This window comes from Phyllobates terribilis, unplaced genomic scaffold, assembly GCF_046119375.1.
Source record: "Phyllobates terribilis strain yellow unplaced genomic scaffold, ASM4611937v1 Scaffold_8__6_contigs__length_399053987, whole genome shotgun sequence".
Taxonomy (NCBI): Eukaryota; Metazoa; Chordata; class Amphibia; order Anura; family Dendrobatidae; genus Phyllobates; species Phyllobates terribilis.
Window position 1 is genome coordinate 329,269,672 of NW_027362768.1, and position 20,485 is coordinate 329,290,156.

Below are 20,485 nucleotides of genomic sequence, written 5' to 3' on the forward strand. Positions count from 1 at the left end.
GGTATAGAGGTAGTTTGCAGTATCTTGTGGCCTGGAAAGGTTTCGGACCCGAGGATAACTCTTGGGTGAGGTCGGATGATGTTTCCGCGTCCAGACTTATCAGAGCGTTTCACAGGAGATTTCCTGATAAGCCTGGTCCTAGGGGATCCGGAGGATCCTCTTAGAAGGGGGGGTACTGTTAGAACCTTGCTCTTAGGTTTTTTCCTTTGCTGGTCACATGACCTTGTTGGCCTATTTAATCCTGCTCCGCCCTTCTGGCTTTGCTGGACTTCATTGTATAACTACTTTCTAGCTAGCCTGTGCTCTGTATCTACTCTGTTAGTTTGCTTGGTCTACGGACCTCTGTGTTCTTTATATTTTGTTTGTTCGTCTGTCTGCTACTATTTCTGTTAGGAGGTGTCCCATTTTCCTCCCAGTCCTTAGTACTTGTAGGGATTCCTTCCCCACATCTATAGGTCTCCGTACAGACTAGCTTAGGACTTTAGCAGGTCTGATCGCAGGATCAGGTCCCCTGTTACATCGTAGGGATCAAGCTGAGTTCTATCGTAGGGACAGATCTCCTCTCTTTCCTTAGCTCTGGTAGCAGAACATAACATAGACTACTACTCTCATCATTGACTCTGCTGCTGCTGATCGCAGCGCCGGCAGGGATCTATGATGAGAGCAGCGTTCAGCACCCGGTGCTTGGGAAGAGCGCTGTCATCAGTGTGCAGAACGTTTTGTGGGAGGTGCAGCAGGTAAAAACATTCATTTGAATGGGTCTGCGTGTACCAATGTCTCTGGTACGGGTGGAAACTGTCATCGCATGTACTGACGTGTGAAAGAGCCCTTAGTATGTGTCTGTGTGCGCTTGTGTTCGTGTGTGTAAGAGCGCTTCTGCATGTCTGTGTGGTCTTCCGAAGATTTATTATATTTGGGGAGAGAGGGGAGAGAAATTTTAGGAGACAGAATGGGGAGATGTGTGAAGAAACAGTATGGTGAACCAGAGGAGGGGTGGGAATGAGTGCAGGAACAGAATGGGGAAGGGGGATGTATGAGGAAACAGTATAGAGAGTGGGGGAATAGTGTGAGCAGACAGTATGGAGGGAGAAAAATGTGAGGTGACACAGCACAGAGACTAGGTAGTGTGGGGGAAGGTATAGAGATGCGGCAGTATGGGGGAAACAGTGTGAGGGCACAGAATGGGGGGAACAGTATGCTGAGGAGGGGGAGTGTGATGAAGGGGCACAGTATAGAGACTGGGCAGTATAGGGGGGACACAGTGTGAGAGGACAATGTGAAGAGGGGGCCCAGTATGGTAAGGAGAGGACAGTGTGGAGAGCAGGTACCATAAGAGGGGTAGAGTGTATGTCATGTTTTGTGCAGGGAGCATTGTAAGAGTTAGGTTTATTCAGGGGCTCAGTGTAGATATTTTTATTCAGGAGCATTATAATCATGCTGCTATCTTTAAGGGCATCGTGTGGGGATGTGCTGCAGAAGACCGGAGAAGATGGAAGTCTGCAGAGACTAGCTGTGGATGAGAAAAGTCATCATGGAGACTGGACAAGAGGAAGAAAAGAAAGAGAACAACTCTAATCAGAGAAGACGTCTCAGGTAAGATACCTGGATGTAAATGTTCATTTGTGATCGTGCCTGTGTCTCATCAGAACTGTGGTTCCTGTATGGTCCGCAGTCTGATGATGACTGATAACTCCCAGTATCTCTATTGTTAATTACATACTGGGAGTTGTAGGTTTATGTGATAGAAAGATATATGGGGCTGACCTGACATTACAATTGACGGTGGTTCAGATGATGTATTCGTGTACTGATGTGTTTGTGCGCGTCTGTGTGTTTGTGCGCGTCTGCGTATCTGGAATAATATGTATTTTTGTAAGATGCGTGTATGTAACTGTGCATTGTGGTGTGTAATAACATTCATATGCTTGAGGCACCTTTACTAAATCTATTAGGTATCTTTCACATGTGTTAGGGAATTCCATTTGTCTTTCCACATTTAGGAACAGACAAGTGAAATTTGCTAACCTTGTCATAACTGTCACCATTGGGATGTGCTTGTATGGAGCGGGTTCAGGAGCTGAGCCTGCTCCATACCGGGCAGATGTCGGCTGTGTTACATAGTCGGCGTCTGCCTGTAACAGCAGTGATCAGAGCTCGCCTTGATTGCTGCTGTTTTGAGTATTTAAGTGCCCTTGTCAATCACTGACAGCGGCATTTAGATAGCACAATGGCCGGTGCATGCAGTCACCTGTTCCCTTCAGCCCCCTGTGACGCAGTTGCAGGTTGCTGATGGGTTGCCAGTAGTGCTGAGTGAGCGTGGTCGGATAAGAGAAATTACAGTCACCGCGAACTACAAAGTGAGCGTGCTGCAATAACTTCCGGCACCTTGATTGCGACACTTCCATGGAGCCCAACTTCAGGCTGAGCTTCATTGAATGACTAACATGGCAGCCGTACCTGGCAACTAGTGCTGAGTGAGTGTGGTCGGATAAGGTGTGACCCCAGCATGCTCGGGTGTTATCCGAGTATCTTGTAGTGCTCTGCTAATATGCTCGAGTCCCTGCGGTAACATGTTTTGCGGCGGTAGACAGAAGCAACACATGCAGGGATTACCTAACAAACCCGCAATTCCTGCATGTGTTGCGTCTGTCTACCGCCGCAAAACATGCTACCCTGGGGATTCAAGCATAGTAGCACTACAAGATACTGGGATAACACCCGAGCATGCTGGGATCACACCTTATCCGACCACGCTCGTTCAGCACTAGTTGCCAGGTGCTGCTGCCATGTTAGTCATTCAATGAAGCTCAGCCTGAGGTTGGGCTCCATGAAAGTGTCACAATCAAGGTGCCGGACGTTATTGCAGCACGCTCACTTTGTAGTTTGCGGTGACTAATGTCTCCCTCCTTGCACCGATCCTATGACAGGAAGCGAGTGGCAGTAGGGAGAATAAAATGTAATTTTCTCCGTGTAGCCAATGCTTTTCCAATAAGCCGTCTAACCAGGCTTTAAACCCTATTTACCTGCAGATTACCCCTATATCTGCAGATAAATAGCATTTTTCAAGGTGACAAGTTACCATTAAAGGGACTCTGGCAGTACGGAATGACTGTCCGAAGAAAGTCCTGCCGCTCAGTGCTTCACAGTGCGGCCAATCATGTAACTATAGTGCATTATAGAAAAGCATAACAAGTAATAAAACCGTTTATGGTGGGCTGTAGTGTGGGCCCCTAGAGTCAGTTCTCCTGGTGGGCCCTAGGCACCCCAGTCCGACCCTGCCCACGAGGGCTCATAATCTACAAGAGATGGGGGAGGATACAGTAGGTGGGGGAATTCCCACTTTGGGGGTATATTTGCATAATCTCGCCTCTTCTAAGACAATCCAATGAAAAAAGAGATGGTTAGGAGATAAGCAAAGTAACCAAACTAGTGAAAACTCTTTCAACAGCAAAGGGCCAATTAATCAGCCTCTATCAAACTTCATTCATTAATATATAGGAAAAATATAATTGTTTTACAATGTATGAAAGATTTCTCCTATAAAATAAAATAAAAGCCTCACGGACAAATATCAGTTGTAGAAATAAATGCTCATTCAAAAAATCTAAATTTCATCTTGCAGTCTGGATACATGTAACATACCTGTCTCTGTTGATAACACTAGTCTCCCATCTTCGCGAACCTCAGAGTTACGTAATTTTGTAAGGTCTAGGACCTGTGTGACCTGCTCCACATCAGTGGTAATTTGGCAGCTTCTAGGAACTGTATCAGTCGGCTCACAGTCTGATGAAGATTCATATATGCCTGGAAAACAAATCACACAAAGCTACATCTGTAGAGTTCAGTTCTCATATTTTCAGATGTCTCATTTAATATCTGTTATAAAAAGGCCAGTCAGTACACATAAAGACATGTAAAACACAGCTTTGTAGGTGCTTAGCGGAGTTGCAAATTAGGTAGTAAGTGCTCAGTCGGCGGTCCAAAGACTGGCAGGTGCCTTGCCTGTCATCATGAAACCCTCCCAATGCTCCCCTAATCTGGACGATTGAATCAACCCCAAGGGTGAACCATTTGGGATTATTAAGTGACAACAGTCAATGCACTTGTCGGGTTTGGGACCACCCATGAGGTATTTGAGATCTAGTCAAGTCCCAATGGAATATTGAGCAGCAACAAGGACATGGTATGAACCTTGTCGTAGGATGGCACTGATTATGACAATTGTCCCCTCTAGTTTGTACTAGTTTGTAGTTCAGGCACTTTTGAAAAGTATGAGTCATCAATATTACACATACATTATATGTACAAATTAATTGAGACACCTACATGTTACACCTATAGGAGCTTTTATGACCTTCCATTTTACATCCATAGGCTTTTTTTATCCCTTTACCACCGAGGGTGGTTTGCACGTTAATGACCAGGCCAATTTTTACAATTCTGACCACTGTCTTTTTTATGAGGTAATTACTCTGGAACGCTTCAATGGATCCCACTGATTCTGAGAATATTTTTTCGTGACATATTGTACTTCATGATATTGGTAAAATTTATTCGATATGACTTGGAAAAAAAATGGAAATTTGGCAAAAATTTTAAAAATGTCGCAATTTTGAAACATTAAATTTTCATGCTCTTAAATCAGAGAGATATGTCACACAAAATAGTTAATAAATACCATTTCCCACATGTGTACTTTACATCAGCACAATTTTGGAACCAAAATTTTTTTTTGTTAGGAAGTTATAAGGGTTAAAAGTTGACCAGCGATTTATAATTTTTCCAATAAAATTTACAAAACCATTTTTTTAGGGACCACATCACATTTGAAGTGACTTTGAGGGGCCTTTATGACAGAAAATACCCAAAAGTGACACCATTCTAAAAACTGAACCCCCCCCCCCCAAGGTTCTCAAAACCATATTCAAGAAGTTTATTAACCCTTCAGGTGCTTCACAGGAATTTTTGGAATGTGGAAGAAAAAAATTAACATTTAACTTTTTTCACAAAAATGTTACTTTAGACCCCATTTTTTTTATTTTCACAGGGGTAACAAGAAAAATGGATCCCAAAATTTGTTGTGCAATTCCTCCTGAGCACGCCGATACCCCATATGTGGGGGAAAACCACTGTTTAGGCATACGGCAGAGTTTGGAAGTGAAGGAGCGCCATTTGACTTTTTGAATGTAAAATTTGGTTAAATAATTAGCAGACGCCATGTTGCGTTTGGGGAGCCCATGATGTGCCTAAACAGTGGAAACCCCCCACAAGTGACACCATTTTGGAAACTAGACCCCCAGGAAACTTATATAGGTGTGTGGTGAGCACCTTGAAGCCCCAGGTGCTTCACAGAAGTTTAGAACATAGAGTCAATCAGCTGACACCGTCAATCAGCTGACACCGGGCGGCGATCGTGCCCGCACAGCCTGTGTGTGGGCACAATCGCCAGGGCGTATTATTACGTATCTGGCCCAAAAGGCCCAGGGCACGGATACGTATTGATACGCCCCATGTCAGAAAGGGGTTAATCTTGAATTTGTCTCAATATAAAAGATTTCACTCTTCTGGGAGGAATTTTTACAAGATTTTGGAGGTGCCTGAGGGAATTTTTGCCCCTTCATCCAGAAGAGCATTTGGAAGGTCAGACATTGATGTTGGGGGAGGCCGGGCTCACAATCTCTGGTCTAGATCATCCCAAAGGTGTTGGATGGGGTTGAGGTCTGTGCTCTATGCAGTCGGTCATGTTCTTCCACACCAAACTCCCCCAACATTTCTTTATGGACTTTGCTTTGTGCACTGGGCCCAGTCATGGGAAACAGAAAAAGACCTTCCCCAAACTGCTTCCACACAGCTGGAAGTTACAATTGTCCAAAATATCTTGTGCTGAAGCATTAAGATTTCACTTTAATGGAACTAAAGGGTTAAGTTTGACCTCTGAAAAACAAGCCCTAACTTGACAGTTGGCACATTGCAGTCAGGTGGCTAAGGTTCTTCTGGCATTTACCAAACCCAGACTCATCCATCAGATGTTGGATAGAAAAGTGTGATCTGTCACTACTCCAAAGTCCAGTGGCGGCGGTTTTACAGAACTCTCACCCTTGGAATTCTACTTGGTGATATAAGGCTGAATGCAGCTGCTCGGCCAAGAAGGTCCCCGGCGGGGGCGCGTAGTGTTTGTGATTATGTTAATACTACAGTAGGTTTTGACTACTTTGGACTTATACACTGGGGGAGAGGGGCTGGATGTTATACGTGGGGGAGAGGGGCCGGACATTAAACACTGGGGAAGAGGGGCCGGATGTTATACACCGGGGGAGATGCCCTGGATGTTATACACTGGGGAAGAGGGGCCGGATGTTATACACCGGGGGAGATGCCCTGGATGTTATACACCGGGGAAGAGGGGCTGGATGTTATGCATTGGGGGAGAGGAGCTGAATATTATACACTGGGGGAGAGGGGCCGGATGTTATGCATCGGGGGAGAGGAGCTGAATGTTATACGCTGGGGGAGAGAGGCTGGATGTCATACACCGGGGGAGAGGGGCCGGATGTTATGCATCGGGGGAGAGGAGCTGGATGTTATACACCGGAGGAGAGGGGCCAGATGTTATACATCAGGGCAGAGGGGCCGGTCATATACACTGGGGAAAAGGAGCTAGATCATATAGACCGGTGGCAAGGGATTGGATGATATACACCGGGGAGAAGAACCAGATGTCATACCCCAGAGGCGAGGGACCGGATGTTATACACTGAAGAAGGGGGAGTGAGGGGCCAGATATTATACACCGGTGACAATGGATCTGAATGAAATGACAAACCTTAATTCATTGATTAGGAGAGGTGTCCCAATGCATTTGTCCATATAGTGTGTATTGTAATTACATATTTATGAGAAATTAAATAAAACACCAACACAACAACCTTCAAAAGCTATTATGCAAATCACAGACATTCACATTGTGACAATACAGAGAATAATATTAACTTTTTCAATTAAAGCTTGGAAAAAAAGCCACTATTGGCTATTACAAATCAGAATTCAAGCCGAGTTCACCTTATTTGTCTGGATTATAAATAGTCAGAGTAAAGCACATTAATGCCGATGTCCTAAGTCTTCAATTTCTTTAAAATTACCAAGTGTAGTTTGTAATCATAAAAAGTACAGTATGTCATAGATTTCCGCTTTAATTGACAGGCATGTGCAAGGAAAAGGTGATAAATAGGAAGGCATTTTTCTATTATGTCTCTGGCATATACGTACTAAAATCTTTTTATTTATAAATCTGTCACAAATCTTTAATCTTCCCTGGAAGATTTTTTTGCCAGATACAAATGGCATTTCATTATTCTCAGCAAAACTTTTTTTTTTTCTTCTCACTTATTTGTATTTTGTCAACTTTTTCCATTTTTTTTTATTTCATTTCAGTTTTAACTTTTCTCAAACTGTATAATTTATTTAGTCTTCCGCTAAGCAGGATTGTGCTAAGCACTCGACACATTAACTCAAAATGAAATGTATAAAGTAATTAAGATATTTGCATTACCTCTTTATGGACGTCATAAATCAAACATTACCATTGTTCTGGAAACAAAAAAGTGCACAATAAAAACAAACCGAGCTTTCATTTCATTTCCTTACGCTCAAAGCTTTTATGGAAAATAAAGAGGTTTGATAAGAGTATAATTATAATAAGTAAGAAAATATAGTCTTCCCTTACAAAAATAATACCTTAGAAATATATTCTAAAATGACAAAAAAATGAGTGTGGCTTAAATTTTGTCACTGGAAACCCAGTTTCATTTTTTTATATCCTAGTGTATTTTTTAAAGGGAACCTCTCATGTCCAGAAACACAATTTACCTGCAGATATAGGGGAAATCTGCAGGTAAATAGTGTTAAAGCTCTGCATAGTCGGCTTACGGGAGCAGCGGCTACTGGGAGAAAATGAAGGTTCATTCTCCCTGTAGCCGCTTGTTTCCAGTGATTGAGGTGGTGCAGAAGGCAGATACAGTCATTGCTCACTACAAAGTGAGAGCCTTGGATTAGCTCCTCGCTATTTTGATTGACAGCTTGCTCTTCACACACACGGTGCACACACATGCTGCAAAGCAAGCTGTCAATCAAAGTATTGGTGAGTGATTCCAGCACTCTCACTTTGTAAAAAGCAGTGACTGGAAGGGCTCATACACACGTCAATAATTTGCTCGTATGAGAAAATCGGTCCCAGCTTCATCGATATTTTTGATCAAAGTTTGGTCACAGTTTCATCAATTTTTTTTCTGATAAAAAAAAAGTTTTTCCACCTTCTCCTATCAGTCTGTGAAAAAAGGACAGTACTCAGATGACATCCCGAGTGCTGTCTGCTTTTTGCTGAAACCCATAGACTTTCATGGCCGAGTTTGATCCAACTCTTGGATCACCATCAGACATGTCTTCGTGATTTGGCACCACTCGGTTTGAAAAAAATTCATGGATCAGTGACCAGCCCCATAGACCGTCCTAGGTACGATAATCCAAATTTAGAAAGATGCAAGCCAAAATTTTTTAAAACCATCACTTTTATTAGAAAATAAAATATAAAAATATAAATAAATAAAAATCAACTAAAAAATAATAATATAATAAAAAAATGTAATATATAAATATATAACATAATAAAATAATATAAAATATAAAAATATAATACATAATATAATAAAATCATATCTAAAAAAACAATACAATATATAAATATATAATATTCTAAAATAATATAACATAATAAAAATAAATTAAACAAATAAAAGTTAACATAAAAAACAGAAATAACATAAAATAATATTGAGACATCACAGGTAAGTAAAAAACAGGGACACCTGGTATGAATACAGTATATATATATAAATTATATAAATAGATAAAAAAACAGAGTTGGTAAGCAGAATAGATAAATAATATTGTGTATATGATTTAATAAAATGGTTTATGGATATACACAATTCATTTATATGCTAAGGTAAATCTCAAAATAGAAAGTATGGCAAGAGCGGTTTGAAAACTACTCCAAATAAGCCATATATTAGAGATCACATATATAACAAACAACCACCAAGGAAATGTATAATACCGTCTATGTATGGCAAATTCACTCAGGAAAGGATCAATGACCAGGAGCCCACCACACCCGAAGCGCGTTTCGCATACAAATGTATCTTTCTAAATTTGGGTTATTGGTGTTTATGGTGCCTATAAGCCTTATTACAAGGATTGTGGTTGTAGGTGTTTAATGTCATAGGTACGATTGCTATTCTTGAAAAACACAGATAGTGCTCGTATGTGAAAATCAGATGTGTGAATAAGCCCTAACTGCTCCCTTTACCTCCTGCAAGCGAGTAGTGGAAGGGAAAATCAAATTTCATTTTCTCCCTGCAGCCGCTGCTACAATAAACCTTCTACACACGGTTTAAACACTATTTACCTACAGATTACCTTTATTTCTGCAGATACATAAATCTGTCTGCTATTTGATTTTTGCATTTTTCTCCCCATGGTGGGAACGTTCGAGCAATTCACCTCCGTTTTTTCCATTGGTTTATCAGGTGTTATGTTATCTCCGTATATGCACAACAGATAGTGCCATGTTTTTTCTGTTTCTCCTGTTGGATTAAAGTGCACCTCCACCAGCAGGGATATCCTGATCCTTCCTTCTATATCATCTATATCATTTGTTCTGTTCTAGTGATTCTACTGTCAGCTTTTCCTTCATTTTGTCTTATTGTCTCAATTCCTCTTGCCTTAGGGCTATTGAGACTCTGCAGTATTCAATAGTCAATTCTATTTATACACTGTTTGATCACTGGTCATTATGATACATTTTAGGACCAACTGTCTTATTTTACAATCTGATTCTGCTTGTATATGATCTCTATAGGATGCACTAGCCAGACAATACTGGATACCAAATGAAGGACTTGAAGACTCTAAGCATTATTGTGAGGAGCTGGCCTTGTTCTAAGACTATTAAACCAATGCACATACAGCGGAGTCTGCGGCTCTAAGGGATGCAGAGTTTTTCCAGCACGGAGCACCAACTCCGTCGATCTTATTATTGTGTTTTATTTGAGATTTGCTTGCTTTCTTTTATTAATGTTCTGCTTGCTCGTAAGTTTATGTGCACTACTTTCACTTGTAAAGTGTCCAGCATTCCATTAATCTCATTAGTATCTCAGGACCCTCAAGTCATTGTTCTAAAAGCCACTAGTCACATTGTGTGGATGGGAATAGTAGACCCACAGGAGCTGAAACCACTAGGGGTCTCACATGCAGTCCCAGGTGAAGGGCTGCTGGGATATTCTTCATTTTTTAAGCTAAAAGCAAATGTTTAAGGGGGAGGGTGTGAACACTTCTGCACATTCATGGGACTGATCCCAGGGAGGGAGGGATAAGCCACATATTGAATCAGGAAGTTGGTGGAATGACGTAGAAGAGATAAGATTTAGGATGAGGTCCTGGAGCCCATGGATGGATGGCCTAAGGGGTTTTGGAGATCAGTTACAAAATGAGCTGGATGAACATGCTACAGTTGTGGGATCTGTCATTTGGATTTAAAATTTCTTAAAGGACTGTTGCTACTGGACACTTGTGCTTCTGTAACATCGGCGTCTCTGCCCCCTGCCAGGCAGAGTGACGCCGTCCCTCTCATCGCCGCGCTCCCCGCCCGGTGTCCTCCAGCGCTCCTCTTCCTACTTCTGCCGGCGCGCAGCTTCCCGGGCACTGTGCTTAGGGCGCGCGCACGCTGGCTCCCTCCCTCTTAAAGGGGCCGTGCGCGCCGCCCTAAGGAGTCCCCGGCCAATTGCCGGAGGTCCTCCCATATTTAAAGCACCTCCTCCAATATGGAGATGCCCAAGCAATAGTTGATGCACAGTGTACTTACCTCTGCTTCAGCCCTCAGGTCCCGCTGCTAGCCTGACTACTAGTCCTGCCCGTCAGCCTGTCTATCAGTCCAGTCCGCCAGCCTGACTACTCTCCAGCCCGACAGTTTGTCTTCCGTTCAGTCCGCCAGTCTGTCTATGGTCTTTGCCCGCCTGCTTACCTGGAAGCACCTGCCTGTTACCTGTCAGCCTACCTGGAGGCTCCTGCCCGTCACTTGCCGTGACCACCTGTCTGCCTACCTGGAGGCTCCTGCCCGTTACTTGCCGTGACCACCTGACAGCCTACCTAGAGGCTCCTGCCTGTCTCAGCCATCTGACCCGTGGGAGTCACCTGCTCTCTTACAAAGTCGTCCCCAGAGTAGCACCTAGTCCCTCTGCTCGGTCCCTCCCTGGTCACGGAGTCGTTAGCTGCCATACGACCTAGGTCGGTTCGAGTTGATACTTAGTTACGCCCCTCTGGGTCCCTCCTTGCACCGCAGCACAGAGGTTTCACCACCCGGATCCGTAACAGCTTCTATCGTTTTTAGCTGTCGTCTGGAATGTGAATACAGACTATACTGGCTGGAGATACAAAATCTGTGGGCAAACCAAAAGTTGGGAGACTGTGGAACTACCATCCCGGGGAGGGGATCTTGTGGACTGAGACAACTGTATTTAGGCCATTTTACCTGGAGTTGCTGTAAAACCTTGATGTAAGGAATAAAATATTGTTGCACCGTTAACCTGCCTAGGTGAATATTTACAACCCACAACTTCAGATCTTCAAAATTATCTTTCAGCTCTATTGCCTGGTCCAAGAAGGCATGCGTATGTACAATGATGGACCTTTTTGTGCACATGTGATTATCGTGGTCATTATCAGCATAACTACGCATTGTTGTTAATTGTAAGTGCCTTATTAGAGGGATCTTGCTTGGATTACACAGATAGGTTCCCTAATTATTAGTAAGGTCTTTATATATTCCGGCTACATTTATTGTCTGGTGATATTTACCTTCAAATACTGTTCCATGGTCATTGCTGTATATTAAATTGGCTTAATATTGGTTGGGGATGCTTTATGTATTATTGGTTGGTTTTAAATGTTTTTAATGTTGTCTCATGTTGTTTAATAAACCTTTGTATATTATATGATACTAGGTGTACACATCTCTATGTGGTGTCTTTTTCCTCTCTTTTTGACGTGTACCCTGTCCTCTGCATGATGTAGCACCCTTTCTCATTTGCGCTTGATTAGTGGTGCACCCTCCTCCCTCATACCGCTACCTTTTTATCACCATATCATTTAAAGAAACCAAATTAGAGACAGGTTAATTGCTTTAATGGATTGTCTGGGCTAAGTAACAACATTACCAGGGGCACAAATGACAGAGAATGACGACTTCATCATTTCTGGGGCTGGGACAGATTGTTGGAGAAACCCTTTCTGGATCCACAGTCCATCAATATGGCTCAGTTATCTTCATTACATCTTTGACCCCAGTAAAGTTTTGGGTTTTATTGATACTCAGCGCCAAATCCCCTGAATAGATGAAGATTCTTAAAGGGACTCTGCCAACACTTTTTTACACATAGGACTATTGGTATGGCTGTATAGGTGATTGTCCCATGATAAAAATGACACCTATTTTGAACATATCCGATGTGCCAGTCATGAGAAATATAGAGTACAAGCCATAAGCAAATGAGGCTTAAAGTGCACTGGGGGCGTGTCAGTGTATTTGAAAGCCGCAGATTTAATTTATTGATACACCCCCAGTGCACTTCCAGCTTGGTTTGCTTACTGCTTCTAGGCTAGATTCCTGATGACTGGCACACTGGAACTTTACAAAAAATATATAATATCATTGGGTGACAAGCGTCTATAAAGACATACCATTAAATCTATATGAAATAAGGTACTACCTGAAGCCACCACTAGAGGGAGCTTAGGAGCCTGCAACATACCCTCAGCTCTTAAGCTCCCTCTAGTGATAGCTGCAGGTAGTCAGAATTCCATCTCTCAAATCTACATCTATGCAGTAGATCCAGAGCTTTGTATCAGTAAAATGGAGCTTTAACCACCGTAAATATATATCAAGAAATGATCGGCACCGAATTTTATGCCTAAAGTGTTCAAGGGTGGGCAATGCATTCATTTTAACACTGCAGATTTGCATGGCTTAAGGCAATCTGGTTCACTTAAATGGTTGTTTTATTCGATTCATTGGCTTCACAGCTTATAATTATAGGGAAATTTATTTAACTATGCCCTTGAAGTCCAAAGATTATCAGGGACCAACCTCATTACATTAATTTGTGATCTCAGGCGGCAAACGGGACCATAAGATGGAAATTGTATCATAGGAAAAGTTAAAACAAAGTTTTATTAATTCCAGTGCGGTTGTTCTATTTAATTGTTTTGTGGGTTTCTTCAGATAACAATGTATAGCCCTTATATATTTAAACCGCGCAGCTTCAGAAGCAGCGATAGCGATCTGGGTTCCTTAGAAGATCGGATTTTGTGGATTTAATGAAGCATGGCGGGAGCTGTAATTTTATTGGGAAGGTTAGCTTGTTTCTTATAATTAAACGGAAAAATGAATTAGAAAATCTACTTGTATATGGCGTAATACAAGAATATATGTTCAAAATGTTCTTACGGGTCCATTAAACCCAACATACAAATTGGTTCCCATAAAACAGCTTATACTATCGTCCGCTGTTCAATGTCAGAGCAAGTCTTTCTGTAGCTTTTGGGAAAGTAAATGTTGCTGAATAAATGCTGATTTTATAGAAAAAGTAAATATCAGAGAATATCTCACAGCTTGTAATATACTCCAGAGCTGAATTCATAATTATCCAGGCTTTGGAGCTAAACATCTTCCAGTATCTCCTGTTGGGTCGAGATCAGCAGGTGTTATGCAGAACGGACATGGGATGTCGGTGCAGCAGGGAGATCCAGATAAAACAATAGAAGTCTTGCAGCAGAACAGGAGCAGGAGGAGCGAACAGAAAATAAAGAAACCAATAAGGCATTGTTGAGTTGCACAGAAAATTGAGAAGTGTAGTTGACTGTCAGTCAAGCAGAGGAAGGTATGGCCATGGCAGGGAGACAGAGGCTTGGGAAGTGCTTTGACATGCCCACAGCACTTAAAGGGAATATGTAACCAGGTTTTTTCCCACTACTCAGAGAGCAGTATAATGTAAAGACAGAGATACTGATTGCAAAGATGTGTCACTTACTGGGCAGCTTGATAAAAATCACAGTTTTATTAGCAGAAGATAATCACTAGTGGACTAGTAAACCTGCTGTCATGTAGTTTTCCATATTCATGAGCTCTTTTTAACACCACCTCCTCTATTGATTGTCAGTTTTCTGAGTACACTGTGCATAGGCAGAAAGCTTCCAATTAGTGGTGTGTCACGCAAGGTGAGGGAAGGAACAAGTGTACAAAAACGGGAAGTGGGGGAAGTGAGCCCAGTAACTAGGGAAAGGGGAAGTGGAGACCCCTAGGCAGATCTAATATCACCCTACCTACCCTATCGTCCGTAAATAGGTTCTACACCTATCGCCGAGCAGGAAACCTAATCCCTGAATGTCCCTAGAGCTAGGCCCTAGGAAGGGAGGGGACGGGGTGAACACTAGTCAGGCCCCACTGTAACTAAAGACAATAAGGTAAACAAACAACACTTAGCTTGAGAAGACACCAGAGAGATAATACCAACTGTCCTCCAAGAGAAGTCCAAGAAGAAACTAGCCAACTACTAGTACTCCAGGAATGGACAGAGAAACATAGAACTGTCACCGGCAACTCTCTGGAGACACTAAGAGTTTTTAACTATCAAGCAAGGGTGTGTAAATCAGCAGGAGGTGGAGGTCGCTGCTAGGTCCTAAAGGAAGAAGGATATGCCTACACTACAGAAATGAGAGGATCAAGAAGGTGTCTACAATGCCAAGCGCAGTGACTTTCTACAGCCGGATCCAGATCGACTGTCTGTCACACTTGATACACCTGTGACATGGTGAGGGCAAGGTTATACAGGGCTCAGCATTTCGAGATCTGTAGAAGATAAAACAAGGATTTTATCAAAATTGCAGCAAGCAGCCCAGTAAGTGACACATCTCTGAAATCAGGGTCTCGGCCCCTACATCATGCTGTTATCAGATGGGGTAGCAAAAACCTGGTGACAGATTCCTTTTAAGCCTCATTTTAATTAAAACAGTAATCTTCAAGTCAGGGAATCTACAGATTGCAGGAGTAACAGTATGAATGACATTATCTTTCAGAGTGGAACATGACCATATTAACAGTTTGGGAGGGTAGATTGTTCTAAGATTCCCTTTAACTACTGTCTCTATATAGTTACTAACAGAATCTGCTCTGAGGCTTCAGTTTCTGATGAGAAAAACATAATATTTATATAGTACAGAAAATCTGAGTATTAGCATGGATAACAGTAATAGGTGAGAGGACGCTTTGGGCCTCATCGGGGATGCACCATGTTTAGTACATAGATAATAACTGTAGACTGGTGACTATGTATTAGTACATCACAGCACTATATTCACTCACCTAAAACATCATAAAAGTATCACAGATTAAGTGTGAACGTATTGTCATATTTGTCACGGCAGGGAGAACGTCTCTGGAGGTCTATTTTAGTAGATGTGTCTGAAGGCATGTGATTCAATTTTTCACACGTTATATAGATGATAAATTTACACATTTGTCATAGTTATGTGTTATTTACACTTCATGTTTTGTTTTTGTTAAGAAAAACTATTATTTTTTACAGTCATTGCTCATATAAATTGGAGCCGGGTTGTACTGACCTGTCAGAGAACAAGCCCTAGGTGATTCAATAGAAGGCAATGCCGTTTGTGGACATCTTGTTATGGGTTCTGTTTCTTTTACTTTTTTAGGTTACTAGGGTAGGTGGACATTAAGTTTTTTGGAGTTCAAAAGACACTCAAAAATGCTTGAATGCCTTTTGAGCATTTTTCTTCCATTTCAGGTTTTGAAAAATGCCAGGTGGGAGAAAAAAAAGTGCATGTCACTTCTCTGAAGAGGATAGTGGTGGAAAATGCTTCAAATTCATCACTATCCAATAAAAACATTGCAAAAAAAAGTTTTAGGAAAAAAAAAATCTAAACACTAAGGAAACTCTTAAAAGCTACTTAACAAAACAAAAAAAACTCCTCTAAAAACTTCCAAAAAAAGGAGTGTTTCTTGAAGTGGCTTCCTGAAACTGGCTGTGTACACACAGCGACTTTTAGACACCAAGTTTTCCCAGGCGAAGATGCCTCAAGGAAAAGCCAGTGATTTTTTTCCTAAAGTGGCTCTGTCTTTCTGTCTTTTTCAAGTCGTCTTTTCCCTTGATCTTACTTAAATGAGAAGCCAGCTGCCGAGCAGAAGCTGCCCGAATGCTGAACATGTAACTTCTTTTACCTGTTCCAGGGTTTCCGAACCCTGAAGCTGTTAAAGGAAGTAACAAAATACTGAACATAGGCACAGCAATGTTGTTTTTACATTGCTGTGCAGTATGTCCATTTTTTGCGCTGGTTTTCTGACACTGCGTGCACATATCCTTAGATATACTGATCTTATGGATGCAATTACACAAAAAGGGCAATCCTCCTGAACTAATGGAACACTTGGCAAATCTGGCTGGCGGAAATGTCCTGTACCGCCGAGATACATCATCAGGCGAAGTCCTGGCATCCAGGCAGACATTTTCAGGGAAGGAAAAGTGGTGTGGACAACATTTTCAGGACCTCTTTATAAGCAATATGCTAGGTTATAGTTTGACTTATTTCTTCTTCAACCTTAAAACTATAAAACTATGAAAGTTGGCCATACCACTCTTCAGTATGCGAGTGTTGAAAACTCTTAGCTGGTTCGCCGCAGTTATAAGTCATGTGTCCTCATTACATGTGACCTGCTGTGGCACTGTATGTTTGCAGCATGTGTACAAGCTTCTACATGTCATGGTATGACCGGCATGTGTGTAATACTAAATGCCATGTGATATACATATACGGAACTATGCATGGATAAATTCTATAAATTCTATAATATAAACCTTATGGTAAATGTTATAGATTTGATGTTATGTATGTCATGTTCATTACTATGCGTGCAATGTATAGACTCTAGTCTACTTGAGCTGCCACCATGTACATCTGGAAAGAACACCACTGGCGATATAGTATTTCTTTTACGCTGATCTCAAAGACTCCATACTATGAATCAGCTTATGCTCCGAACCAATAAACACGAACACTATCTTATAAACTGTGAAATCCGGCATGGCTATAAGATAAACCCGGGAGAACATCTGTAGAACATATATTTTGGGTGACTTATAGACAATAAGCGAGTATCAGGCTTACAAACCTTGTTCCCTGGTTTCCTGGGGCTTTAGCTTCATGGTATAAATCTTCCTCAGTTTACAGTTGGCTGAAACAGTAATGCCATCCAACGACTGGAAAACGGCACATCTAAAAATCCCACTCGTGAAGGCAACGAGATCGATACAGAGATTGCACCACTGCGAGAGAAGATTCATCTTATTATACGTTGGATTATACAGGTATCAAGCATATACATATATACAGTAGGCATTGTATCAAGCCAAATATCTGTAATATAGGTGTTTCCTTTGTACAATACGGCCATTATATTTCTTGTAATGGTTGTCACTTTTAAAAAAAAGCGGGAGTATGGAGGTAATTCTGCGCTCTCTGGAGTCACGACAATCCAATAGTAAGGTAAAATGCAGGTTTATTGTTAACGCGTTTCAGACAACCATATAAGGTAAGCAGTTCTACTTTTCTATTATCAACCTACTACCTGGAAAAGACCCTATTGCATCTCTTTCTATTGGTTGTCACTTGGATTTCCCAACCTCATGAGTGGCCAGTCTAATTATACAATGCGGGGTGAGCGGGGGTTATATTGGGCATCTATTAGGTGATAAATGCATGGCATGCATGACATAAGCAGAGCATTTAAGAATTTTACTGACATGCATTGTCTCATCATTGGGCATCATGTCCAGTTCTGGCCTGAGCTCAACAGCCTCATGCATGATGCGTCAGCTCTGCACAACGCGACTAATAAATACATGGACTCCAATATTGCTGTAGCCATTAAAATCGTAAGTTACTTAGTAAGCATTTTTTGATCATCTAGTGCAAAAGCAATCCAACCATGTCAAGGTGACCTTTTAACATGGATGGTCCCTAACCACCATATGTCCTACCTGTCCATGTGCCAAACCAGCCTCATGTGAATGGGGAGTGAAAAGGAAATCAGGTAAAGCTCGCAATTAAAACTTTGCCTGGGAAAGATAGGGGTATAAGGGTGCCAAGCCCTGCAGGGGGCCACACGCCCCAATATGTACTACAAAAAATAAAAATAGGGCCTTCATACCTTTAGTATTAAACTAATGGACAGGTGCACAAATACGCTATGATGCCAGTCCTGATATCATGGTCTGTACTGAGACTATGTTTCTGAATTTGGTCTAAGGGTGAATATGTGCACTCAACATCTTTTTCAGGTAGCGAACCCACCAAGTTTTTTTAAGAAGAAAATGCGCCAGCAATTGAATTTAGTATTTTTTGGGGGGGTAATTTCCTGATTCTTGACATTTTTGACAGTCGGTTATTTTATTTGCACTTTTACAACATTTTTTAGTGTATTTATTAGCTCTTTTTGTGATTTTCTGAGCACTTTTTCAACATTTTTGACACCTTTTCAAAAATTTGGCACCTTTTCTTAGTGGCGTTTTCCTGTCATTTCTTTTTTTTTGTTTTTTTTTAACCCCAACAATGAAAAAAAATGCTAGAGGGTTATCAATTGAAAACTTTGGAAAACACTCAAAAATTCCTAGGCATCTAATGGGTGTCTTTTGAGCCTTCCAATTGACTTTTTGACTTTTAAGGTAGAGCAAAAAAGGCCTGAAGAATGGTCGGGTCACTTCTTGGCGTCTTTGGAAATCTAAAGTGGCTAAAAAAAAAAAATGAACATATGAGCAGTAAGTCGTTTTTTTACATAGAAACGCAAATTTTCATTTACAGCGTTTTTTGTTAGCGCTTTTTCAGGTGGTTTTCAGAGCAGAATCCTCCTGACAAAGACGCTGTGTGCACACACCCTTAGTGTTCCTTTAATAAATCTATATTTGCTGATGCTCTGTTGAATTTTATATCTCATTCCCCATCTTGCACAGACAAAAACGCAGAACGGCAGCAGCTATGAGCCCTATTGAAGATTTAAGCCAATTAATCACTTTTTCTGGAGCAATTGATCAAGCTTTTTTATTCACATATTGCATGAATGATTTATTTATTCTCTGATGGAGACCGTGTAATTGAACTACATATTCAGATACAATTTAATTTATTGTTCATTAAAGTGTACTTTTGTTTTTAAACATTGGTACCGGGTGACATCAGACCCGACTAATTTAAATTACATTCAGGCAAAATAGATTTATTCCTTTTTATTTCAAATTAATAACATCCTCTGTGGTACAACTTTATGAATAATAATTTTATCAGCATATTTGTTTCCCCCCTCAGCTCCGGCACAGACTGCGTCTAAGCGGAAACCTCGAATTTTCTTCAGACTTATTTAGAAGACAAATGTTTAGAACATAAGTGTTGCCGTCTTGAAACAGTTTGAGAGTATTTGCATTTAATTAGTTGCTTTCTGATCTGAAAAAAGTTTTATATGGAAATATTTCTTTGAGTTTAGTCTTTCTGAATTTCTTATTTCAGAGATGAGAACTGATGTGTGAGATACATGCATGGACTCTCAAGCATTAGGTTATGTGCATGAAGAGGTTTCTTTTAGGAGGTTTCGGAGAAGAAACCGAGTAGAATCTTCCCAAATCCTCCTGAAAAAACTCAAAACTCCGCAAAAACGTGAAAGTTCTGCTCAGTTTCTGCTCTAAAAACTCAGCAAAAAGACTCTGTGGGCAAATATCCCAATGGTATCTTATGATTCCCATTTAGGATGCAACATAGTAAACTCTCATTGGGCCCTTTGTCTGGTGTGGGCCCTAGAACATCATCAACATTTTAACATATCTCTTCCATACATCTTTTACCTAATGTCCAGACACTTCCCCGCCGTTATCTCTGGTCCTCACAAGATCTCCTTCAGCGCTCTCTTTTTTTACTCACATACCCATCTCTGAAATTTCTCCTTTTAACCCCCCCCATACACAATAGATTAACGTTGGTGAAACTGCCTATATCGACAGGTTCAGACGACAGTTTAAAGTGTATGGGGGGTTATGTTCTCCAGGAGATAATCTACCTCCAAAGATGTCTGGCAGTGTCTCTTTCATAAAGAACACAGGAGAACTCAGCAGAGCGTGTGCAACTGTGTAGGGTAAAGTCGTGCGAGATAGCTACCAACCAAACGATCCATCAAACTCAGATTTGGCTGACAGCTTTATAAAATTTAGGGGGGCTTTACTTCCGCCTCACTATGAACCTTGTGATCCCAACCTGTCATGCTATCACCCACCTTTGAAACCTTCAAACATAAACCCCAAATCAAAGCTCCTCCAAA

At 41.3% G+C, this 20,485-nt stretch overlaps 1 protein-coding gene across 1 annotated transcript in view; it reads right to left on the reverse strand.

Annotated features, from left to right (window-relative positions):
- Positions 1–20,485, reverse strand: part of CFAP20DC (CFAP20 domain containing) — a 692,474-nt gene that overhangs the window by 393,408 nt on the left and 278,581 nt on the right. Inside the window, exons 7-8 of the mRNA XM_073644645.1 lie at positions 17,297–17,450; positions 3,643–3,804 (exon numbers count right to left, since the gene is read on the reverse strand). Coding sequence (XP_073500746.1) covers positions 3,643–3,804; positions 17,297–17,450 — 316 coding nt within the window. The remainder of the gene's footprint in view (positions 1–3,642; positions 3,805–17,296; positions 17,451–20,485) is intronic.